General features: G+C 38.8%; 1 protein-coding gene across 2 annotated transcripts in view; it reads left to right on the forward strand.

Moving 5' to 3' along the window:
- The window catches only part of LOC137293683 (uncharacterized), a 60,073-nt gene that overhangs the window by 22,206 nt on the left and 10,554 nt on the right, over positions 1–27,313 (forward strand). For both annotated transcript variants that reach the window (XM_067824381.1, XM_067824382.1), the window contains exon 4: positions 1,745–1,807. In XM_067824381.1, coding sequence (XP_067680482.1) covers positions 1,745–1,807 — 63 coding nt within the window. The remainder of the gene's footprint in view (positions 1–1,744; positions 1,808–27,313) is intronic.

Below are 27,313 nucleotides of genomic sequence, written 5' to 3' on the forward strand. Positions count from 1 at the left end.
CCTTAAGACCAAACATTTATGTTCATGGAATCACCGGATATGTGAAAGTCAGGTTTTCGAGAAAAGGATGAATTAATTTGAAGAATCTTTATTTTAGAATACTGGACGGATTGTGTTGTCATTTTGGCAACATGATTCCTGGAGCTTTCTCTAATGACAGAAAAAAACTGTGTTGTTTCTGTTACCAGCCACTTGGTGTGTTGGGGGTGGGGATGGTGGATGGAGAAGGGTTTGTGGGGTGAGGGTGGGGGTGAAGTTGAGGGAGCGGGATGGGGTTGGAGACACAACATGGCAGCTTGCCAGACTTAGCAACACAGCACGCAGGACACTGTGACTGTTGAATGTACAACTTATACAATTGATGACTTACTCAATCTATTACTGTTGTATATCATACCACAGAGTATGCTGATTGCCTTCTGAATCTCTTACACTGTTACTGTTGAATATATCAATTATGCCACAAACTATGCTGGTTAATTATGGTACTGTTTTTACACTTTTACTGTCAAGAATATCAGTTATGCCACTGTGAATGACTGTCAGAACTGGAAACAAAGATGTGATGTGGGCAGTGTAACATAGAGCTTATGTCACCTATAGTGACAGGAGTCCTCAAGCTTTAGATATCACAATCTGTAAATGCTTGGTGGCAGTGAAGCTGACAGGCCTAACTAGACGAGACAGAGGTTTGCTGCTGATAGGGACGGGGAGATAGTGGTGAATTCTTGACCCGTTCATTATGGACCTATAAAATGGCAGTACTAGAAATCAGGCTAACAGATTCTGATGGAGGTTTGGTCCCTCTATGGCAAGCTTGTAAATGGGAACATTATTTATGAATACTTGTTCAGTATTTGAGTAGGACTTTGATGGAAAGCTGCATTACTACCAAGGCCATAATTGCCTCTTCTTATAATTGACATAAATGAACACTGTGCCTATAATGCAATAACATCCAGCTGAGGAAATGCTACAAATTTGATTCCAGCATGTCTTATTAAATGCTTAGAGAGAAATATATGTCTTCTGATCAGTCGGCTGAAGCAGGAGGTTACTGCAATTACTGACTGATACTATTTACAAATATTTGGCCATTTAGAAGAGTACAGCCTGGATAAATAGATACTTGATCTTTGTCGATATTGTGCCCTGGTCATATACTGTCCTGTCAGCTATCCGACTCATTGCTTCACTTTGTGAATGTAATGCATATTTGCTGTACTGAACATTTGCCTTAATATGACTGGTTTCATGGTGTAGTTGTTCTTCAAGTTCCTGTGGAATGTCCTAGAACATATCTTGACAGTTAATTGTTGAAATATTGATGTGGTCATCTAATGATGATTGATTTTATTTAAGGTTTTAAGGACCTTTCTTTTACATGATTACTTCATACGTACATCAACAAAACATAATATGTATCTAAAGTGTCTGTCAAAAGTTAGTTTTAAGGATATGTTTTGTGAATCTTCAAGAATTTCAAGACTGTCGTTTTGAGGAAATAACCATGTTGACTTCTACCTTACCGACGCTTGATTCTGTTTCTTTGAGAGTATATGGCTTACCATATAGGACATGAGAGATTAGGCCTACTGCACGATGCTGTTTGTGGTGTGAGTGCAGGTCATTCTTACCCGTTTCACAGGTGTTAATATTTTAAATTGAACATTATGATCATAAATCAATACCCACAGAATATAAAACTTCACACAGTAACGCAATATTTTCTATTTTGTTTCAGAAAACATCTGTAAAGAAGCCATGTGTCCATAGTTTGAGCCGGCCCAAACTAGTGAAGATACGGGTAAGTGGATAGTTTTGTGTTTCAGCTGATGTTGTGATGTTGCCAGGTTGGTGGGGATGTTACAACCATGATCAACAATATTGGACATACTTTCTCATTTGTCTGGGCCCGACACTCTCAACCCTTCGATAACAGCACAGGGCCCTGGCAGGTAAAACATGTTTTGTACATGCCAGGTCCTCACTTGGGAGGTTCTCAAATGTTGTAGACACTGCAGATAAATGCTTTCTGAAAATCCAATGGACTTTGAATATAATTGTTCCGATTGTCATGGTGAATTTGTGTCTTGCTGGAACTGTGGTGTTCGATTTTAGAGGCTTGTATGCTCTCTGGTATTTTTTTGGTTGTGTGGTGAAAGTTTTATTGCCCCATGTTAAATGTCAACATTTTGTTGTTGTCTTGATTTCGATCAAACAAGTATGGTATCAGTACACTCATGACAGCAGGGAAACTAACCATGGAAAATAGGGTGAGATCCATTGTGACACTGCTTTCACATTTTCTCAGAAAATAGCTAGTGGCTAGTCGGCCATTATGAACACAGATACAGAGTCAAGGGCCTTTGTCAGTGTCTCGCTACGCAGTCTGACTTGACGTAGTTTAATATTCATGTATTCCACGTACATCCTGCACAACTTTTCAATGTCACTACGCTGTGTGACGGGATGTGGTTTGAATCTAACATGAATCATGTCATACAAAGAAGTTACGAATCATACTACATCTCTGATGATCCTTTCCGATTTGAATCGAGTTGAAAGTCACATATTTTACATGACATGCTTGTTTTATGGTTGCCATACAGTAGCAGTAGGGTTCCCATGTTACCATGCATGCACGCTTACATTGGACTTGTGGAGTGTGTAATTATATGGAGGGAAAAAAAAATAGGGGATCACATGAAAGCACAAGTTTTCCCTTATATTTTGGCTTGGAAAGATGTATGGGTAGTTAGAATAGGTTCTGTGGCTTGGAGGGCGTGTTTGAATCATTGTTTTACTAAAAGAATCTCATTATTGTGTTCATCATACAGAGCCAAAGACAAGGTTTTCCGAGCAAACGTAATCTGTGCTGACATTTAAGATGTGTGTGTAAATGCACAAATAAGTTTACTGTTCTTGGTGTTCACATAGAAGAACTGCGGATTCAGTAATGTAATACTAGGTTATCAATCTTAATGAAAAAGAAGACAAACTTCCTGTTGTGCTCATTTATTATCAAATTTATTGTGAAATTCAGTCAGCGAAATGATGGCTGCACAGTTTTTGTTGGTGTTGGCTCTGCTAACTGCTGTGTGACCGCATGTTGCGAATCAAATACTTTTGGTCCTTGACAACATTATTTTGAGATAAAAAGGATTGAAGTTCCTACGTTATATCTTTCCCATTAATTGATTAACTATGGAACATCAGATCTGATTTCGAACTTGTTTTTATTGGGTGATGTGGATTAAATTAGCTCAGTGTTATGATTTGGCAAGAATCAATTATTTGTAGAATTAGGAAAATGCTTTCAATAGAAAATGTCTTCTGATGTTGTTAATGAATTCTCCATTGAAGCAGCTTCAATAATGATTGTTTTTCTGGATGTGTAGCTGAAGAAATTGGCCATCAATATTTAGGTAGCTGTAGTATCAGTTGTGGCAGTGACTGGATGTTTGGGTTCTGCCTTAACGTAGCAAGTCCCGGAATGATTTACACGCTAGTTGCCTGTTTTGTCATGTAACATCACCGATAATTGATTCTGCAGTGATCTGCGATTGTGAATGTTGGCACTGAGCCAGGTGTCGCCTCAATTCATATGGATTCAGTGATGTTGATGCTGCAACGTCAAACGCTGGCACTGTGCCAAGGTCAGTTATCCCTTAACAGCAGAACACAAATAGTATGAGACAGTTCTGAGTGATCACAGGTAGTTCAAAATCACAAGTTTTAAAATCAAGTGTCATATTTTCTTTCTTATGAATGTAGGAGATCATTTCACAATGAGGACCATTACAGTCTTAGATGTCATATGTATTTGAAATCATACAAGTATGAACTGAGACTTTACTCAATTTGTGTATTATTGGTAAGTGTTTGGTAGTTGTTTTCTCCAGGATGTAATTGGAAAATAATCCAATCTGGCACTCTAGCTGTGCACATTGTGAACAAACATTTCATCAGACTCAACAAGGTTGGACATTGGGCCATTTCTTCCACAAAGAGGTTGTCGGCCATAAACTCCCTTCTCTTTCATACTGATGTTCTGCCTGAGTTTAGAAGTTTGAAAGGACACTGTCCCTATTCATGTCTGATGGGGGCGTCCTCACCAAACAACATTGCATCGGTGTTTTCATGGAGGTGTTTAGCCAAGACTTCTTATTGTGTAAGGTAAAGCTCTGGATAGAAAGTAGCTAATTAAAGCTCTCGGGCTTGCATACTGGGGTAATATTCTGTTACGTGGTTTCAGCACCCCCTAGTGTGGTTGCTTCAAAGGAGAGAATGAATGGGCTGCAACCACTCTCCTAATGTAATGGACACGTGGCAGGCCCATCGTACCAGCTGCCGTACCTGCTATTCAAGTTTCTGTCTCCATCAAACCCACTTTTTAAAAATTAAGTTTATGGGGAGGTGATGTAGAAGAGAGCTTGTGTTATGTGTTGAAATGTAAGGGTTTCCATGGCTGTCAGGATTGCAGTCCGCCTCTCCATTCCGCCACTGCACTTTAGCCTGTCAGACTCACTGTTATGGTAATGGCTGGCTGTACAAGGGTAGATCCTGTACACAGCTACAGCGGCAGCTGATACGCCAGAGTTTGGAATTACAAGTATTGAGAATCAGTCTTTTTACCTTAAACCTTTAATAAGCGTAAACCTTGGTGATTGAAACGACCACCCACTGGGGCAGAGGAGCATATAATGCTTTCTGGATGGAATAAGTGGAAATGTGGGGAACTTGCAACTTGTTGCTGTCTGTATTTTTGTTTCCTATTTGATATTTTTTTCTTGAAGTAAACATTAGAAGCTGGTGACTTTACAAGGCGTAGAGATGATAGGGACAGTTGGTTAGTGTTTGCTACAGGATCAGTGGACTTCCATTTCCAATCTTGCTGTTTTCAGACAGCAGATTTACAAACAATCATTAATGATTTTATCATGACAAACATGCACTGAATATGGTTAGAATTGCTGAAGGTCGCCTCACAGATGCATGATGGAACAGACACAAGTATTCTGGCATGACCCCAGCTCATGAAAGCGGAAATATTGGGCCAAGCAAATCACATGTGCACCACCCTGGGGCCCTTTGTTATATTGACTTTGGCTCCTTGTTTGCTGTGAGGTTTCTCATCCAAGGGAAGCAGCCATCTTGGAAATGACAGCATGTCCACCAGTCACAAGGAATCTTGGTGCATGGTCTGAGTCTATTACAAGTCTCCGAGAGTGTATTTTGGGATATAAGTCTGATGTTTGTTGATTGGCTTGATGAGAAGCGTATTGGCAGAATAAAAGGCAGTGTTGACATTGTGATTACTGCCACGTGATAGGCGCTGATGCTTGTCCCGAACCTCAAGAGGTGTTTCTAGTACACCAGTAATGGAAGGTGTTGCCCAGGGTTAGCATGGTTAGACTGGAATGAGCCAGCATGTCTACACTATCCTAAAAAGGCACAATTATGTCCTGAAAATGTGCAAGTTATAGAAACAATTGTTTCTGCTTGTTTTTTTCTATCAAAAAACACAACGCCATGCAGTTGAGGTGGGATGGGGTGGGGAAGCCTAGTGGTTAAAGCATTTGCTCAACATGCTGAAGACCTGGGTTCGATTCCACACATGGGTACAATTTGTGGACCCAATTTCTGGAGTCCATATGCACAGAGTGATCTTAGCACTGTGTAAAGAGTAAAAGAAAAACGCCTTGGCATTTAGTCTAGTCTATGTAGTCGTTATGTATCATGCGCTGGAAGCCCTGTTTCAATGCCAACATGGTTACTTTGGGTTTCCTTGGGTCTCCCTTGTTTTCAGCTGGAAAAATTGTAAAGGAACCATACACCCTCATTCACTCATTTCTTATACATGTATATGTTGAAAGTGGGTCTTCTATGATATTCTTTGCTTTGGTCCTTCCTCTACCTGCTTTGCATTTTCTCCCCTTACACCCAATATGATGTACACCCACAATACCAAGGCCCCTGTCATGATTGACAGGATTAGAAACTAATATCTTTAAAGAAAAAGCAATATTTGTGTCCAGAAATAAATCCCTATTCATGACGTCTAATGAAACTACCCAGTAATTGCATATATCTTCCTTCCTTGAGGCTTATTAAGTAGGTATGTGTGGATTTGTGTGGAATGTCAGAGTGAAATGTCTGTCTTTGTGTGATTAAGGTAATCAACTGAAAACCATGACAATAGGTTTAATATGGGGTGAATGTCAAAAATGAAAGCAGAGATATAAAGTTTACGTATGGCTCTTCCATTGTAGAAAGCATAGCACTGTGCAGCATTAGAAATGTACCAAACACCACCAAGCCGACTGGTTTCTGAATGTCTTCCTGAAAAACATGGATATGTAACTGTGCTCCATGGCATGAGGTAAAAAAGACTGATGGCTTGGTCAACGGGAATTCTCTGGGTGGTCAAGTAAATATATGTCCATGTTAAACTTCGCCATGGTACAGTAGTGCCAGACTGCTGAAATGTTATGTATGTATTTTGATAGTGAAATGAAACTGCAGTAGCTAGTTTGATACCAGTTCAAATTGTTAATTGTGGTTAAGTGGATCTTGAGAGTTTTCTGGATTTGTGTCCAGTGGAGTTTTGAAAAAAATTTCAAACCCTGCCTGATGACAGGATTTTGCTAGTTTCCGTAAAACATGAAAATATTGGATAAGGTTTATGTATTGTTCCCAGTAAACATTTGAGCATTTTTATCAAGGGAGGAAAGGTTTGTAAAATGTTCTTTTGGTTGAGCAATTTTAATGGAGTTTGTAATTTTTTTCTTGACATATTAAAAAAATGTTTGAAGGAAGCTTAACTTGGCTGTCAGGGTAGAGGCACCAAGGAGAGGTCCACAGCCAAATGGGAGTATATGCAGCTGGTAGACTATGATGATACTTTAGAAACTTGTCACTGGATGACTGCCCCCAGGACAAAAGTCACTGACTGGAGAAATGACAAAAGACAGAAATGAAAGAGAAAACTTACTGTGAGTCAGAACTAGTTTAACTATTTACACAAGAAATCATCCAAAATTTTCATGATGTCAAATTATTTTGCTCCATGTATTTAGAAGCAGACCTTGTGTTTTCTCACCTCATTTCATGCACTGCTATGGGATTAATGTCTGCAACATGTAGGTTTTGTTGAGCTGGTGAAGCACCATGAATGAATCATAAGATACTAACTAGAGTGCATTCTTTTTGATTGATTTCTTGTAACACCTGTTCTCTAGCCATTTGTTTAATGTAGAGGTCGCACCTTCAGCCAGTTTGTCAAGGTCCTTTTTTGTCTGAGCTTGTCAGCATTTACATCATAATCAATACAGTCAACATGATCTGGTTGATGTGCTGCTCGTATTCACATCTCGTGTCCTGTGATAGAGTGGTGTGTGCAATATACACGTTATCTAATGGCAGTATCCAACAGGAATCTTTTACATTAATGAATAGTAGCAGGAATAATAGCTATATTTCTTAAAGCCCTTTTCAGTAAAGGAAACATTTGAAGTAGGGGAGTGTTGGGTAAATGTGGTGTAATTTTATTGATGCCCCAAATATGATATGAAAATTTCTGTTGCAGTAAAACGATACTCACTGACAAGGACCTTTCATGGCCGACTGCTATGATTTGCTTGTTTTTGAAGTATTGCATTTGTATATGTGTATGAATAGACTGTACTTCATGGTTTGGGACGCAATACAGCTGCTCAGGCATGTATAATTCACATTGAATTGCTTGTATTGGCAGATATTGTGGTGCATGAAAGTACCAGTGGCATGTCACATTTCACTCCCCACCTTAAGTCTTAAGTTAAACCCCGGAACATCTGGGATTTTGTAAGGGATAATGATTGTATGGATGTCCTGCTTGTTGAAAGGGTTTATTGATGTGTTGAATATTTTCCAGCCTGTCTTTCAAAACTATGAGTGTACCAAAATCATTTGAAATTTATAAGAGAAGTTGAATCTAGTCTCCTTAATGAGAAATTTTGAGAGCATTATTTTACCCATGACAGTTGGTGGGATGGCAACAGAAGCAGTGGAGCTTGACATGACTATTGTCGGATACTCATAATTTAAATTAGATCGGACAGCATAATAGGATGAAATCCTCCTCACAAGAGATGAGACCCAGAGGGTCTAAAAATCTCAGCAAGCCAATGCCCCAAGTAATTTCATGTCCAATTGATCAGCAAAAGGTCCTGGATTCACACTGATGGACAAGGGAATTTCATTGCATTGATTGTTCCAGTGGCTGGAGTCAATGCGGTACAAAGCCTCCTACCCACCCCCTGGTCCTCACATGGATGTAACTCGTGGTCAGACAAGAACCTCCTGGGTACATTAACTGACCTTCACCTTAAGATGTGGTCGGAGAAGCTCCGTATTTTACTTAGCACCAATCATATTGTGCCTGGTAGAGAAACCTCATACTTTCCTAGGAACTGATGAGTTGCAAAAGTCATAAGTAGTTTTGGTGTTGAAAGCCTCATTACTATCTTATTTCTAATAATATTGGAAAAAAAATTGTAAAGTTTGATTCCTTTTAGAGAAATGTCCAATAGTCCTTGGTACTCATTATACAAGACGCCAGTAAGTTGCTTCTCTTTGTGTTTGTCATTTGTATGATTTATAAGGCATAAGTGGCTATAGCCACCGGTGCATGAGCAAGTGCTCACGTTAATGGTTTGAGTTGTTTATAAAGATCAACAATACACTTATGAATTGCATGGGCTAGTATTGAACATAAGGAGGCCGGGGTTCAATCTATTCTGCATGTCTGGGTGTGGTGTACGTGATCAACATAACCAGCATATATCGTTTATAATGCTAAAAGAAATTAAGCTCTGTTTTTTATATTTTACAACCAAACAACAGCAGTTGTTTGCGAAGTGTTGAGGATCTAGAGAGAGGTTTCAATGTACTGTGCAGTAATGTGACGGAGTAGATGACCTGCCTGGGTTTGTTTACCTCCCGATACCTCTCCAACCCCTTGTGTTGACCCAATTTTCTGGTTGTCACTTTTCCTCACCATAGCAACTTCTCACAATTGAAGGAAATATGGCTTTATAGATTAATTTTTCATTCAATATTTGTCTAACAGTAAAATATACACGACCAGTTTATCAAACAGGGATCAGGTAAAGGTTGTGATTGAGAATAAACAGCCAACACTTGAGCTATACTGGCAGAATATGACTTCATGGATATCTGCAGATACATTCAGTGATAAACTGTTGTAAAGCAGGGTTTATTGCCAAATAAAGTTGACATCCTCATACCGAGCACCACAAAAACACCATTTATCTTTGATATTGGTCAGTGTAAGGCCTCTGGAGATGTGATAACAAGGTTTGTTCATGTTGACCTCATGGTGTTTTATTACATTGTATCATTTATGAGCTAGGGTAATGAGATGACGGGCCAAGAGGGCATTAAAATGGTTATAATCTCCTTAGATAATACTGTTAACTACCTGACTGATCTTGATAAATTATTCTTCATGAATATTTTTCATGCTTATAAGTTTTAAAAGTTAATTTTTTTAAGTAATGTCTCCATGCAACATGATCTGTACCTTGAAGTGACCTTGCCTTCATTATCAGTTAATGCAGAATTGAGTGATATTTTCTTTATTTCCAGTGAAAGAAACAAGACCGTTTTGGTACCTGTGAAACAATAATTTTTTAGTACACCTGATGCAGGTGCCAAGATATCATTCAGGAATTTCTTTTAATGTTTTTTTTGTAACTGGCAAAACAGTCTCTGCCATACTCGTTCCTTCAAGGACATCTTGATAGAAATGGGTATGGAGTATTTTGGCTTATGTGTGACATGTTCAGTGACTATTTGGCAACAGGAGGTAGAATATAATTACTCTACTCTGTGGCTTCCATAAATACACTGTGCAGTGATGCTGTTACTGAGCTATGAAACAGTTTCAGTAAACACCTTGTGCCAAGGTCTGGGAAATATTTTGAAGAGAGAATGATTTACAAAAACACCAACAAAATGATGGTATTTTCCATTTGCAAACACATTTGATATTGAGGACACAATATTGAATCTTTAAGCTGACAATGTGTAGGATGTGATTTCACTCTTAGCTGTGTGTGCTTAACAGTGCTGGGTCAGGTCTCTTTGTCACATGAGAGTAAATGCCAGCATTATTTCTAATGACCGTTACCCTGCTACAAGGTAGGAAGACGGAGTGTGTCTGAGAGAGTTAAATTTGTAATTACTTCCTTTACTTACAAAACATCATTCATGGTTTTTACACATAGGTGTATAGTGCTATATTTCCTGAATTTATGGCAGAATGAGGATAAGAATTATTGCAGATTAAAATTACTTTATATCTGTATTGTCATTGGTTGAGAACATATCACTTGACCTTCTTTAGAACAGGTTATTGCCCTGAGACCAACCTAGCTGTGCAGTGATCAAAATGCCATCTTACCCTGTGTGATTAAGTCAGTTGACACAAAGGAGAAAAATACTTTCGGCAGGGCTGCACCACAGAGCTTGTGAAGCAGAATCACTCATCAAAAGCTCAAGTTGAAATATTCCTCTATTTGTATAATATTTGATTTAATAATGATCAACAGTTGTTTGTGCGAGATCAATATTTTTATGCCCATAACTGATATTGACCTTGGCCATGGTCCTCGGATCAGTGTCACTTTCTTTGGGCCATAAAACATGATATCGCCCTCATGAATGGTCAATAATTGATAAATCTGCTGTTTGCTTGGCAAACATGCCCTGAGTAATATTTCCCCCTGAGTAATATGATTTATCACAAACAGCGTCAACACTGAATGCACTTGAAGAAAACTGGATGTGCTTCTCATAGACCTATGAGTTTGTATTCAACTTATCAAACGTTCTAGATGACACCTTTGACAGTACACGTGTATATTATTTTTTAGCAGTGGCATATACAGCCTACAGTGGCAAAAACTGTAGTCGATGTTTAGTGGTTCTGAAGTTGAGGTGCCGGGTGTGTGTTTACTCTTCTTGGTCACGGGTGAATAACGCTTGACAAAGACTGGTCACCTTAGTACTTGCTGCCCCTCTGGACCAAGGTTCCCCGAAAGCTGATCCCAGCCTGTTCCACCCGCCTCCAAGCTGACCTATCAGTTGAAATGTGACCGGGGCTATTACACCCGACTGTGACCAAATGTAAGCTTATCTGGAAGCCAGAGAAATAATGGCAGATCAGAGTGCAGTATGTTTTGTGTGTGTGGACCTGGTGACCCACACAGTACATGCTCAAATGATGAGAGTCATTTCCGTGTTTTCTCTTATGCATGAAGTGACTTATCAGAACGGCAAACAACACATTCTTTTGGTATCTTTACATACGAAATGTGGCTGATCTGAACTTAAGTGCTCATTTATTTTGTATTCATTTAGTACTGAAGATCCAGCTGATAAAATTTCATTTCAGGAATGTAGTGTACTATTTTAAATGCCATCTTGGGAAAGAAGTGTGATAATCACAAAATGTTAATTTGTCTGCTCAAAACAGTGCTTCAGTGCATCCATACAAAGATGTTCACTGTGGTTCTAACTTGAGTGGTGGGTTAGCCTTGTGAAGATCAAGGTTCTATTCTCCACAAGGGTACACTGTGTAAAGCCATTTTCTGGTGTCCCCTGTCATGACAAAGCAGTGTGAACATACTTGCTCACTGGTTCAGATTTGATTATTTTCAAACTGTGATCATATGGCTGGAATGTAGCTGGCATTGCTGTGGTGTTAAACAACAAAACATAAACAGAGGTGCAACACAGCATACATATTAAGGAAGGTTACAGTGATGTTCCTGTGACGTGATGCATGCACATGACCATCAATAACTTGTCCAAGGCTGTGATTGATTGAGATTGGTTACAGGCTTGTGTTGCATATAACGCTGTAGGCTAAATGCTTTTGTCAAATTGTCCCACAACATGATTGAAGCAGTAGCTGCAGCATAGGAGGAAAGAGGTGATTGTAGTGCAGTAGCAGAGAGCTACCTTCAGCCAGAGAGCATACACTGATATTGGTAGATGTCCCTGCTTTAACAGCCCCTGAGTATTGGCAGTTTGGGCTAATGATGCTTATATGAGAGAGGGGAAGCAGGGTGATCACCACCGCAGGGGAGGATGACCTGTTGGAATGATGGTGATAAGTTTAACACCGCTATAATCTTTGTCTTTTATCATACTTGTTTTGGGACAATCGTCCATCAACACTAATTGGTCAGTTTACATTGGCATGCAGCCAACAAGTGGATAAACCTATCTGCTGAGTTAGTCCAGTATGAGAACAGATACACCTTTTGGCAGAATGAGATCTGTGCCACTTTTTTCTGGAAGGATGGAAGCATGTTGCTTTAGTGTAACATTTCCGGAGTTAGCTTATTTATAGGGCAGTATTCTTGGACATTTTTGCTGTTACTGCCACCACTGAAAAATGCAACATAATGAGGGAATTATACAGTGTGAGATGATTGATCATTTTGGAAAGCATTAAATATATGCACCTTGAGTTGACTATGCATAAGTATTTATTTTCTGGTATTTATTTCTGTTATAACCTGAAAGAGTATTGGATAAATAATGTATAGTGCCAGGCTAAAGAAAACCTGTTTCAGCATTTACTGGCATTTCTTCCAGATGACAACTTTCACATTTAATTTTGATGGTATCTGGACTTGTGAGCCCCGAAAACAGAAGCTGCCTGATATAAAATGTAAACGATGTATGGGTGTTTTTGCTTGACCTTTCATCCACAGTCAGTGTCTGTCTCTTCTTCTCAGGTTCCGACAGCAGGAGAAATAATTGTATATTTATGGAAATGATAACGTTTGTTATTTTGCCTGTAATATTGACCAGAGTGTTGGTCTGATGGTCTTTAATGAGCAGCAGTGTATTTTTTCAAGTAGTTATATGCCTGTGGTCTGTGATAGAGAAATATGCTCAGAGTAAATATTTATTATATACTGACATATTGATAACATCTCTCAGCTAGTTGATGTAGGCATCTTGTTAAAATGTGCCGGCTTCTCATCCCCATTATGAAATAGGGAGCGACATTTACAGCTGCTCTACCTTGCTGATAACCCATTTCTCCAGGAGGTATTGTTGCTGGAACCGATGCTTGCTATCTCAGAAGTTCTTCTCTGGATGATGATGAGCATACCGGAGATAACTGAAAGTGTCTTTGGTTGTTATACATGTGTATTGGCTGTGTTCTGGGATTGCAGGTCTTGTCTGAGGGGAAAGTGTCTTTGGTTGTTATACATGTGTATTGGCCATGTTCTAGGATTGCAGATCTTGTCTTGGGGGATGGTGTCTTTGGTATTTATGCATGTGTATTGGCCAGTTCTGGGATTGCAGATCTTGTTCTGGGGGATAGTGTCTTCTGTGTCAATGAAAATTGTTGGTAACATTTCCCATGGAACATAATAGCAGTCTCTTTAAGACCAGATCTTCTGGCCAGATCACTCTGACAGGTAGTGGGATATCCTCTGGTCTTTCTTTTTGTAGCAGAAATAAAGATATGATTTTTGCCAGATTGGACTTTGTGACTGATCACCATTTTATTCCATCATTATTTTACTTTTTTGGAAAATAAAAGGTAACTGATTGGTTGGTAGGTCATGCATACTAGTGGCAGGTGAAACAGTTCCAGTATGGGATGAGTCTGAAGAGAGGCACTATGTGATACTGGGATGTAACAGTAGCCCTCACATGGCAGTGATAAGGATGTTTTGTGAGTTATTGTGTGGCTAGCTTCATTACTAAACACTCCTCACTGGTAACGGTAGGCTGACACTGGCACTGATAGCTATCACAAGCATCTAGTTGTGTCTGGATGGGCCAAGTAGGACTCACTATAGCTCACATGCAGAACCACTGCTTCCCTTACAGCTCCAGTGCAAGATCACTTTCATGGTTATGCATTGCTTGCGGAACCACTGCGACCAGGAGAAACTAGAACCATGTTACTGAGCTGTGTGAGGACCTGTTACAACTAGTATTGACTCTTGTCTTGTGAGTGACCTTCAGAGAACCATTTTGTCATTGAAGTGTCCTTGTGTCTACCCTTCAAAGGTGGTCATAATTACTATGTGTCTAGCTTTGCTTCTTGTCTTCTCTCCTTTGTGCTAGATTGTGCTAGTAACATTGTCTAGTCCTGACTCAATTACAGATTGCCAGCACATAGAAGAATATTGCTGACTGCAGCATAAAATTAACCTCAACTCACTCATTCAAGTAAAAGAAATTAGAATGCATATCAGTTGTTTAACATAATTAGCTTGATCAAATATGTATGAAGCCAGAATTATCACAAGTGTATTTAACCAGAAATATTGCTCAATATCATTCACTGTTGTATATGATTTATGTTGTAAGTTAATCACATCCATTAAATATCACTGATTGTATGTGTTCATTATATCGACCAAAAATCGTCTCACAGGTGAATACAAATATTTTCTTTCAAAGGGTATACTTACTTCCTTCCTTGAGTTTATACTTTGGAGTTTCCATAACAGGCATGTTTCTACTAATAAGCAGTATTTAGCCTGCAATCACGTAGAGCCAAGAACAAGTGGTACCTAATTGAGTACCAGTAAAACTTAATCAAAAAAAAGTTTGCGAAAGTAGATTTATCAGGATCATCTCCAGCATCATCGCCAACATCCCTCCACAGTAAACAAATAGCACCCGAGGTCTTGTCTCTTACTAATAGGCATAAAGTTGCTTATGTCTACAAATACAAAACAGCTGTCGGTGAGCTGTTTTTACCCAGTAGTTGGGTTTGCGAGCAGCTTTCCCACGCTCTGAGAGGTGAACTTCTCTAACGCAATACTCCTTGTGCCTTCAGTTTATGATCGTTGAGTATTCCCTTGCTGAGATGAGGCAAGCCACTTGTCATGAGGGAAGGGGATGGGAGGGAAAGGTGCACCTCCTCTCAAATGTACAAATCTGGAAATAAGTTTTGCCAAATCCATACCACTGTCCATCGCAAAGCCCATGTCAATCTTCTGAAACAATATGTATCTAACCATATTGTCTCGTTGAAGGTGTTCTAGCCAGAAAACAGTTCCTGGCTGTGTGAAATCTAAAACAACATGCATCAAAACCTGGTATTTTGTTTATCTGTTGTGAAAACCACATGGTTTCCATGTGCCATATGCTCATATCTCCAATTCTCCATTACATATTTCCCTCATTGTATCATGTACACGGTGTGCCAAGGGAATGTTAGTTAAACTTGTATGATCCCTGATGACGTCCGTCTTAATGCTGCAAGGTAGTCTTTGATTTTTTGTGTTTGCTCATTGGTGGAGTTTTATGAAGTGATACAATACATGGGACTATTCCTTGAGTAGGAACCTGTGTATGATACTCATGTCCTTGGTACATCAGAAACACATGGTCCCACAAGTGTTCCTGGTTGTTGATACTGCCACCCCCACAAGATACTGTTACCTCCAGGGCATGCTGCCCACTCATTGCTCATTGATACACAAACCTCAGCCTTATACCAGTTCATTCAACGGCACAGATAAAGCTTGATGAAAATTAGCTTCAATACTTATTTTGAATTTGACCATTACACAGATTACATAAAATATACCTGTATTAGATGTATATCTGTATAAGGTAGACTATGCAATAATTATCTTATCTTATCTGTAAATAGAAATATAGAAATCGAAATATATACAACATTTAAAATCTTTATTTAGCATACTGTATAGGGTTTGAAACTTTTCCGTTTAAAATGTAACTCTTGAATATTGTCTAATACAGTATCATGCAGACGGACCTTTATATGCATTCCATGAAAGCAATGGTCATACTGAATGTGCATTATTGATGCGAGTGTCCTATCTCGAAACTTAATAACACCAAATCTCTAGGATCAAATTTTTGTTTCACTGCACATCTACTGAAATATTTAACAGTGCTTTAGTGGGTATGTTCTAGAAATGTGTTGATAAATAATTCAACAAGTTTTGTGTTTTGGAGGAATGTTGTAAAGAAAAGAAGTTGTAGTTACTTCAAAATGACCTGGCTAGGCTATGTTTTTCTGGACACTCTTAATCCAGTGATGTAAGAAGTGATTTTTTGTAATATTTGCAAGTGCCCTCACCCACAGAGATTGGCCGTGAATCCCAGAGTAAGCTTTACTTGCATTGTCAGGACCTATATATGTATTTTATGAAAGTGAGTTAGTTAAAATTTAAGTTTTAGGCCGCACTGAGCAATTTTCTAGCTATATGGTAGCTGTCTGTAAGTAATAGTTTGGACCAGACAATCCAGTAATCAACAGCATGAGCGTCAATCTATGCAACTGAGAACTGATGATGTGTCAACCAAGTCAATGAGCCTGATTACCCGATCCCATTAGTCGCCTCTTACGACAGGCAAAATGGCAAATATGGGTTGCTGAAGACCTACTCTAACCCAGATCTTTGTGGGTCATTATGAAAGGAAGCACATACAATCTATATCCTTTATAGCTTATATCTTTTTAGTTGATGTGATGTCACTGATATACTAGACAAGAACCTTGCTCACTCACTCATGGCAAGAGATGACCTAGATTTTGTGATTGGAAAAACTAATGTGTGTAATTATATTAGCAGACACCATCTCGAATTATTTAAATTTGTAACCTGAGTTTCTGTAAATGGACAGTTTGTTGTCTGTGATCCAGTCAGTACAAATTGTGTCATGATCTGCTGGTGCTGGGGATGCTATAGTTACGTGAGGATGTGGCACCTTCAAGGAGATGAGTAGCACACATTTGGTGGAAAAACAGAAAATGTTCATTTTCCCATGCCATGCTGCCCGGAGTTCACCATCTTCCCATGGTTGGGAGGATATTCCGATGAGCTAAGGTGCTTCTTGTAAAGACAGTAATGCTGTAAAAACAAGCTCATCTCTGCGATGTTCAACTTAATGGAATCATTTGCTCTGAAATGGTGATACTTCTTGTCAGATAACGATGTTTAAAAGCAAGGGAACGTTTAAGATGTTTCACTGTGGATGACATCATGGGGATTAATTACTTGGGGTTTTTTTTGTGTGGGAAACTCAGCACTCTTCTGTTTCTCGTGGAGACTGTTATTTATCTATCTGTAGACATATTATATATATTGCTAACTTAAGATACGAAGTAGGACTAAAGTTTCTGTTTGGTTTTGATACAGATCTGATTTACAAGGTCATAAACAACACGGAATCTTTACATGATGAATGTTATATCTTGGTTGATGATTGGGATATGTCTTCTCCACATTGCTTATGTCACAGAGATATATTATGATATGATAAAAGAATTCCTGTAATTCATAAAAAAAGAAGAGATAGTTCATATCGTCTTTGGTGAAGGAATTTTAAGTTTGTCTGTCACAGCAAGTTTGACAGGGAATAGCAGATAGCTCTTCCCCTAGGGTTTCATTCTACTGACCTCACCATTAAACCACACTTCTACAAGGTGGTTTGTACAAGCCCTGGCAGGTGGAACATTATTCCAGACATATCAAGCCAGAGGACACCAGAAGTAGACTCTCGATGAAACCATTTGGGATTTGAACCATTGGCTGAGGCATCAGATGCAAACCTTTCAACCACAAGGCTCTGTGGGTTGCGTTGATGGAGGGGGTTGTGGCCAAATGGAACGTACCTCGCCCGATGCAGGTGTCCCACATGTTCATCGTGGTTTCATTCCTGATACCCATGGCTACATCTCGAGATACTTTGTTGTAGACCATTTTGCCTGTCAGCTCGAAGGGAAAAGTATTTTACAGTATTGAATGTCAAAAAGGCTATGTTATTTTTCTTGTAAATATTTTGTTGACTCGGTTATCCATGAGTCATGTATGTTGTGCTCATGACTGAAATATGTGTGAGTTTTGAGCCAGTTTTCTTCATGTTGCCTTTGTTGGTGATGTAGGTTGCAGTCCCTGTTTTATGTTGCCACTTGATGATTGTCTCAGTTGGATGTCACAAGTGTTACATGCTCTACAGGGTGGTCGTGATGGACAGCCTTTTGTATTTGGACAGCCCTACAGGGTTACAAGAATGTCCGTTTTGACAGAGTGTCCTTTAGAGAATCATTGAGATGTCATACTGACCCTTCTGGAAGACAGCTTATCATTTGTTCTATTAGTTGTCAGAAGGTGCTCTGAATGTCAGTAATGGAGGCCCTGTAGGCCTGGTTCCTGGAACAGGTGCTTGCCTATACCTTGTCATGATGTGATCAACACATGTGCCCTCTCTGGTGACAGTAGGAAGTGTTTTTGATGCAGTTTGAAATCTCTTTGTGGACAATACCTGGAACAATCACATTCCAGTCACGTCAATTCACATGCTAATATTTCACTTCCAAGATCATTTTAGCTATCTTTCATTATGTTGTTTTTTCATAATTAGGCAAGTCATATTTTTTGTGTTAGGTAATGACACTAACAGCTGCATTCCAGTGATGACTCTGGCACCTTGAGGCTGATATGATCTGACACTATACTTGGCACTGCTTCCGTAGCATTGTGTTGTGCTTTGCTTGGATGTAATTAGTGGTGTAGCAGCACCAGGAATCCACCTCCACCACCACTCCCTGCTTACTGCTGGTGGAGATGACCTCTACACGCAGGATAAGATAAACCCATATACATGGCTTGATGGGCTTACCAGAGACTATCTTACACCATGCCTGGAGTGTGGGAACTGCTCACTTGAAACAACTCATTATAACATTGTTCGTTAGGAAGATAGTCTTGGAGAATATTTGTCTTCTTTGGAATGCTTTGTCATGGTTATTCTGACAGCTTTAAGAACACAGAAACAGAAATGGGTTTGAATTTTAGGTTATCAGTTTTTTGTATTCAAAATCAAATAATTGAATGTGTTATGCCAAAACCAATACACCTTACCCCCATTTGTGGTGGAGTAGCTTAATGGTTAAAGCCTTAACTCATCACGCCAAGGACCCAGTTCGATTTCCCACATGGGTACACTATCTGAAGCCCATTTCTGGTGTCCCCACACCGCGTTATTGCAGGAACATTGCTAAAAATGGCATAAAACCAAACTGACTCATTCAGGACTCACTTATGACAGTTCACAGGTCTGATTAAGTGGATTGTTATATAGATATTATGGCACACTGAGTTAACAACTTGCATATAACATAAGGTTTGGAGGGTAACCTTGTCACTGATAATACCAAAGGGGGCAGTGGGGTAGCCCAGTGCTCATCAGGCCAAAGACCTGAGTTAGATTCCCTACACTGGTACAATGTGTGGAGCCCATTTTTGGTGTTCCCCACTGTGATATTGCTGGAATATTGCAAAAAAAAAACCCGAAACAAAACAGAAAAAACAGCGCAAAACTAAACTCACTGTAGTACCCACGGTCCAGGCATTAAGATTACAACACATCAACCTACGTGTATTTAAGAGGCTATATAATGTATTGGACTTTTGGATTGATAGCATCATGGGCTGTTGCTCATAACAGCAATCCCTCTGGTCCAGACTAGATCATACAGGCCGGACCCCATGTTGCTTACGTGAACCTGCAGTGTAGCAATACATCATCATTTAACATGTGTATCTCTACATGCATTGGGATAACCCTGTGGTTAAAGTGTTCACTCGTCACACTTAAGACCCGGGTTTGATTCCCCACATGGATACAGTGTGTCAAGCCCATTTCTGGTGTCCCCTGCCATGATATTGCTGGAATATTGCAAAAAGCAGCATAAAACCCAAACTCACTAACAAACTTTAAACTTCTGCTACATGTACTTGTCACAAGAATTGACAAATAGAATAAGATGGTGAGACTTGCTGACTCGTGTGAAACATGTCATCACATCTGAATCATTAAGAAGGATCCTCATGATGTTACTTAGAGGATCGTCTGGACTGGATTATTTACAGACTGCATCATATAGCTGGAAAATTGCTCGGTGTGGCAAACAAAACACACAATAGCCATTTTGTACATCGATACAATATTGAGACCCATTCCGTAAGAATGTCGATAATTCCCCTCTGGGTGATCTGCTTCTCCATGGCCCTTTGTACTTGACGTACATCTAGTGCAGTAACTTGCAGATGTTGATGAGCTGCACATGTGCTTGCACCTCTGTACATGAGCAGACAAATAACACTGGCATTTACATGGGATGTAATGCCTGAAACAGGCACACATCACATATGTAAGAGTAACCCTATTTGTACTGAGTGCTGTGTTATTACAAAAAAAACCATATAACAAAAAAATCGTCGCAGATGGAAGTGGTGCTTACTGCACTTGGTGTCATAACAAGATGTTGTGAGATACAGTCATTTCATGCTTTATAGGATAAGTGTTCATATTCATATCATGAATTCTTGATATGGGGATCAAATTTCATGGATCTAATGAATATTGTTCACTGATCTAATGGTTTTTGAAATAGGGGTGCATTATACAATTAAACTGATCAGAGTTGTTGGTAATTTGATCAAAGGCCCATTAACTTTCATAATCAGTGAATGGCACTGTCGAGCATCACATGAATACAGTGTTTTATTGGATGTCAGCTACACCAGACTCAGACAATGGAACCGATAACGCAGAAGAATCACATGGTATCTATGTCATTAGTACGCATTTTTGTAATTATCACTTTTTTCACCAGACATGTTATTTGAAGCCGAGGTGATAATTTGAAACTTGCTCATTATGTGGTTAACCTTGAGTGTTTTTGGTGACTGAGCAGAGCCTGCAGGAGCACCTGCTGAGTGCCCCGGGAAGAGTCCACATCCACAGCATCTTGCGCCAGGTGATTACACCTTGTGTCACGACTGACAGTAATGGACCCAGTAGTCTGACACTATTGTTAAGTTCACACAAATAGCTACAGTGTAATTACCCTGTCAGCCTCACAGCCAGTCGCCAACCTGGCCACAATCTGTAATTAATAGGTAATTTGTATCATAATAAGTCTTTTGACAACATCACTAAATTGTGGCAGTAACTTCAGCCTTGTTGCAGGTCTTTATGGCAAATGAATTACATTATTAGGGTGTTGATTAGCCAAGGGAAAGTATCTCTGTAGACAGTGTATAGGTGAAACTACCGACAAGTCATTCCAGAGGTTTCATTGTTACTGTAAGCTGTTGTATTCTATAGCCATTATGTTGGATTGGGCTTGATGGGTGCACTAAGCCTTATAATTCATACACATATTCATTGTCTGTGCAAACGTTGTGGTCATTTCTTTGTCTGCAATAAATGTAAGGTGGAGCATGACTGTATGTTGAAAAGTAACATTTGGATTAGGAACTGCACTGACGTAGATGTGGGTGTATGTTGATAGAAATGTTAAATTAAAGATGTGTATTTTTTAGGGTATATTTTGATGACCATTTTGTTTGTTATTTCAATATATTTGTTTTCATAACCTTCTAAGGGACATTAATATGATACTGACAGAAATATTTTTGCTATGGTAACTCTCATGTTTGCTGATATAGCAAGAATATCTGAACACTAAGAGACAATTCATGCATACCCTGCAAATGTTAGTAATAGTCATAAAAATATTCTTTTTGAAATTCCCATTTTTGGTGTTGATTGATCCGGAATATTGCTGAAAGTGGCATAAAACCTTTTGAAAGAGATGAGATTATTTCATATTTTAGGGTTGAGCAGTATCATCATAATGGAGCTATGTTACATGTTTTGTAGCTGGAATTGAAAGTTATAAATTAAAATTATCAGTGAACTCCATATTGTTGATTCAGTGGGGTCTTGTTATGTATTTTGGGGTTTTACTTCAATGAAGGTAAGAACAGTAATGGGTACTGTTTCCTCAATTTAAATATTGGCAAAATAAATGTGCTTTCACATCGTTCTCAGTGAAGGAGTCATCATGGTGCTAGCACAGGATGGCATAGGAATTATTTCAAATTTCTTTTCGTGTGAAACATCTCTCAACCTGTCTTTAACACTTCAAACTAGAGATAAACTACAGTAATGGTATGCAGAGGTTATTTTTTGGGTTGTTAAGGAAAAGTATTTTATCAAAGATACTTCACCTGCACTGAATTCACACCAGTGTAATGGGAAATAGCAAAATAAATTTCTGTAACATTTCACACCAGAAGCCATTTTTATACTTGTATTGGAAATATAAATATTTTCATCGTTTTTCTCTCCTCAGTGGATGTATTTTCTTTGTCGTCCTATTAGGGTACCAGGTGTATACTTCAACACTCCTAGTGCACTAACTTGCCATCAGAGCCAAGTAACATTCAGCAAGAAGTATAAATGGCCACTAGTTCTCTTTTTCCAATCAAAACTACAAGCTTCTGTCTTCGGCATGTTTAAACCTTTGATGTTTTCCTCAGTGCCTCTTTAGCAAAGCAGCTTATTTTTCACCACCAAACTAGCACCTTAGATTTTGGCCAGACTTGGGCCATTAACACATCAAGTAGGCTTCATTAGCTGAGCTGTTCATAGGCCTCAAGTCCATTCTAGCCCTGATTCAAGCTGGCCATGTCCGTCGACGCATCTGATTAGAATTGTGTGTTATTTAGGAGTCAAGAGGCACCTTTGTTGCATGTTAAAAGAGTATTGCTGTATTTACATTCATTGGGATAATGCATAAGGGAAGTGAGCATTTCTAAAGGTGGTAGTTCTGTTATAAGACATTTGTGAGCTTCATAGAATGTGGACAGGTGAGATGAAGGTTACACAGATTTGTGGTCAAGATTTAGGAGTTGTCAGATTGTGCGGAATACTCACATTTACATACCTGAGGATGTTCTTGAGAAACAAGACATTCACCACTGGGCCAAGGCTAACATATTTGTAGTCCCTGAAAGGTGGCCTGTATTACACCCAGAGTTTATGGCTGATTCGGTTTTATGATGTTATTGCTCATGTATAGCTTGCCCATTACATAACCATAATTTATGAAATTTTATTCCTAGTTGCTCAGTTTTGCATGAAGATGAATGAGACAGAGGTTCTTCTTGTGTCAGTTGTTAACAAGGGTTGCACTTAAAGCATATCATGATTAGTGTTATGGATGCTACACACCAGTGCTATAAACTTAATATCATCATTTGATAAATATGCAAATGAGGTCATCGACTACATCATGAGGTAATACTTTCAATAAACTCTTGACACAGATGAGATAACATCTGGCAAAGTGTCCTTGTGTAATGCTTCCTAAATGTTAATCTGGGTTTGCTGAGGTGCCACTGCTTATGTAAAGAAACATGGCTGCAAGTCATGTGGCACTTTATTATAAATGGGACAGTTCACTCAGACGTTTTGTTTCTAAGCTAAAGTTAAATGAAAACATGTCTTAACCTTCAATTATTTTCTGAATTTTATTATATCTTTAGAGATGATTACCCTTCTATGGTTTGGCAATGTACATGTCCATCTTCGATTATAAAGTCTGTTTTATGCTCACCAATGCTTGCGTTATGCTAAGGTAAAATCTCTATGTATTTGGGTTATAATTTGTCAGTCAATAGTGACACGTCTGCCCTTTAAGAATCTTCTAACAATGTTAATTTGTTCACCTATGTACAGTTCCCCAGTTAGCTCTTTGATGTATTGAAATGTGTCAGCTTTTGCAGGGCAAATCAAATTCACTTGCACATCCAACCGAAGACTTCCCTGTACAGGGAGACCTGTTAACATTACGCTTTCTTTGTTCTCGGCAACACACGGAAGCTATCACCACAACCCTGGATAGAAACAGTGGTTCAATCACCCATGTTGTTCCGACTCCGGGAAGGGTACTGTGAATTACCACTAGTCCTGAAGGGGGAAGGTGGGTGTTGACTTAAGTCCAGGGATGGGGAGATTGGTGTCGGTGCTCTCTTACCTATATCCCTGTAGAAGGAATCCATAGTGTTATATGCCCCCAGATCTCTTCTTGCTGCAGATATTGAAACCTTGTTTATCATATGCTCAGGGGCAAGGGAATGCAAATAACATATGTATTGAGATTTGACTGAATTTATTTTTAGACAGAGGATAAACACAAATCCCAACTTATGTATAATGCACTAAATATTCAGCACATATTTTGTGTAAAATGAATAATAAATTAGTTCATTACAGGAAGAGTTACTTTTGAAAGGCATCATAAATATGTAAGACGGAAGTTGAGGCATCAGCATTGAGCATTAAATACTTGACAGCAGGTGCTCTGTGTCCTACCTGGGACATAAGGTGATTGTCTGGCTGAACAAGTCACTCCAGCACATGTGCTGATGTGGAAGTAGGCACATTTAGACACAGAGAAAGTTAGTTTTTGTAGCTGTACCTTACTGTGACCATGTTATACCTGGTCACTGTTGAGTCAGTTTTAACCAGATTCAGTTGAAAATTTACCCTGTTTTTGTAGTTGACACTCGCTCATTTCATGGCTAAATCCCAATGTTAGATGTTTCTCTTATGTCATTCATTTACTTTGTGCAACTGTTATTTGTCAAGTTAAACACAGGTCCACTGAAACATCATATTTACATTTTTATGGAAACTAGCTGAAGCAGAACAGGTTGGGGGTAATTTGAAGGGGATTTATTCATTCATGATTCATGAAAATGAGGGATAAACACACCTATATCAACAACGAAACAATTTCTTCTCATTACAGGATTAAAGATTTATTCTTTCTTTATTTACACAATCTAACAGATGCCTTCAGACACAGGTCCACTGTATATTACTTTATGACATTTTATTTCCTTAAATGGTGCAGTGTTAGTTTTCTTCTATGGATATCATTTTGTCCCACATTAGTCACTTAAGAACTTGTTTTAGATTGAATATACTATATATAACATGTACTATTTTCTGTACTGCTAAACAGATTGATTTTTCAAATTACTAGACATGGTGTCATGATGGACATGATGGTCATACGGAAAACCGGGGTGCTGTTTGACTTCTTTTGAGCAGTATATATACTGTACCCTGTATAAGTACTAGCTGAAAAGTCTGTTTTCTTAATGCTGTACCCTGTTCTTTGAGCTGGTTACATCAAAAACATAAAATATAACTGGCACAACAACCTTTGAAACTGTTTCCTTGAAGCTGGATATGAATCTTTAGATGATAAAGATTGAAAGTTCAGATATGTATCAGAGTTACACACAAAGTATTTTGTCTCATGGGGTCTTTGACTGTTTGTTTCAAATATCATCAAACAAATTTACAAGAGTCTTTCTTGTGGAAGTATTTTTGGCTCTGGTAATTATCACATATATCATTGGTATGTTAAATAGTATAGCGTCAGTGACTATATACACCTTGGTGCCAGTATTTTGCTTTGAAGAACCTGTGGTGATATTGTGATTGTTAGATGTTTACAATGCGTATAGTAATAAAAGTAATTGCCATTACAGATTACAATTTTGATTTTATAGAATTAAGTAATCCTTAACATTTTTGTAGTATACACTGAAATAGTGTATTCAAGTTAGTTTTCGTCAGTTTAGCATCAGGTGCTGGTGAAGGCATCTGTTAGATTGTGTAAATAAAGAAAGAATAAATCTTTAATCCTGTAATGAGAAGAAATTGTTTCGTTGTTGATATAGGTGTGTTTATCCCTCATTTTCATGAATCATGAATGAATAAATCCCCTTCAAATTACCCCCAACCTGTTCTGCTTCAGCTAGTTTCCATAAAAATGTAAATATGATGTTTCTCATTTTGCTAATGGTTATGAGATTAGGTATAACAGTTGATGCAGTTATGCATGGCATAATTAGGTTATAACCTGAATATGTAGTAATGACTGTGGGATCCACCAACTTTGCACAGGTATGCCAATACCAGTTTATGGGGGAAGGGGCTTAAGATTTCAGTGAACAGCCCCTGAAGGTCGGGATGTCAGATACTTATTGCTTACATCTTACCCCAAATCCTCCACACAAAGATGTAACAGAATGGGAGGACATGAGTTTGATGTACGACAAACGAAATCTGGGACTTGTTGTTTTTCAATAAGGAACTACAGATATCCTTTGTGAGTGAGTGAGTTGGGTTTGCACCGCTTTTAGCAATATTCCAGCAATGTCACTGCAGAACACCAGAAATGAGCATCACACACTGTACCCATGTGTGGAATCGAACCCAGGTCTTCGCCATGATAAGTTAATGCTTTAACCACAAGGCTACCCCACCGTCCCTACATGTATTCTGAAATATCAGTTAAATGCATTGTTGATTTACAAGAGTGTGGAAAATTGTCTGGGGCTTGATAAAATTTCTAATTTCTTATACTGCTTTGAACTGAAAAAAGAGTGAACTGCTCTCCACCCATGCACAGAACGTATTAATACTGCACCTTCCCAGGCCCTGTTGGGCTGTGCAACCATTTGCTGCATCCAGGGAGAGGTCTGAGGTATGGGTGGGTATAAAACTTGCCCTCTGACCCATCTTGTCCATGGGGCAGTAAACTTGAAGCAGTCTAGTAAAAGTGAGAAGGACTTCTTCATGTGTCAACTCTGATCTCGCTTCCTGTATGCAGTGTGTTTATAGTAAACAACCTGGCCTCTGCATGTTGGCTGTAACAGTTTCCAGATTGCCATAATCTTCACAATCACAGGTCCCATAAAGCAGATATGGCTATAATATGTGGGCGAGGCCTGCTATATATCAATCCCCATGTTGTGGAGAGTTACTGCTTCTGATGGCCAGATTAGAAAACCCTACCTAAATGTGTAAATGATTCAAAATCCATTTATGAAACACTCATTAAATGCCTATCAGTAAATAGACTGTATGATGCTTAACCCCTGGTCCTACGATTCACCACCGCTAGAACACATCTGTTGTGACTATGGCCAGTGCAGTGGACTTTGTCCACGGTACCATTTGACCTGGCCAGGAAATTGTTAATCAAACAGACCAGGGTCCCAGACTAACAAATTAATCTGGACATCTGTGTTGACCTGTTATTAGTATGCACATTGTGTAAGATCTGAAATGGTCATTTAGATTAATTACTGTTTTTCAACAGAGATTAAAGATAAATTTGATGTGTGTATAAACTTGATTTATGGCAGATTGTAACATCTGTTGTGGAACATGAAGCAAATCCTCAGGAAAATCACAGCATGGATTCAGAAATCGTCACTTATGTTTCAAGACCATACTTCAGTTTGTATGCAGAAAAACTAAATCATATTGAAACTATTTATTATCACTGTGCAACTATCCGGGTACAGTGTATGCAAAATTGAAGTTCATATTAAAACTC

Source organism: Haliotis asinina, chromosome 8 (genome assembly GCF_037392515.1).
Source record: "Haliotis asinina isolate JCU_RB_2024 chromosome 8, JCU_Hal_asi_v2, whole genome shotgun sequence".
Taxonomy (NCBI): Eukaryota; Metazoa; Mollusca; class Gastropoda; order Lepetellida; family Haliotidae; genus Haliotis; species Haliotis asinina.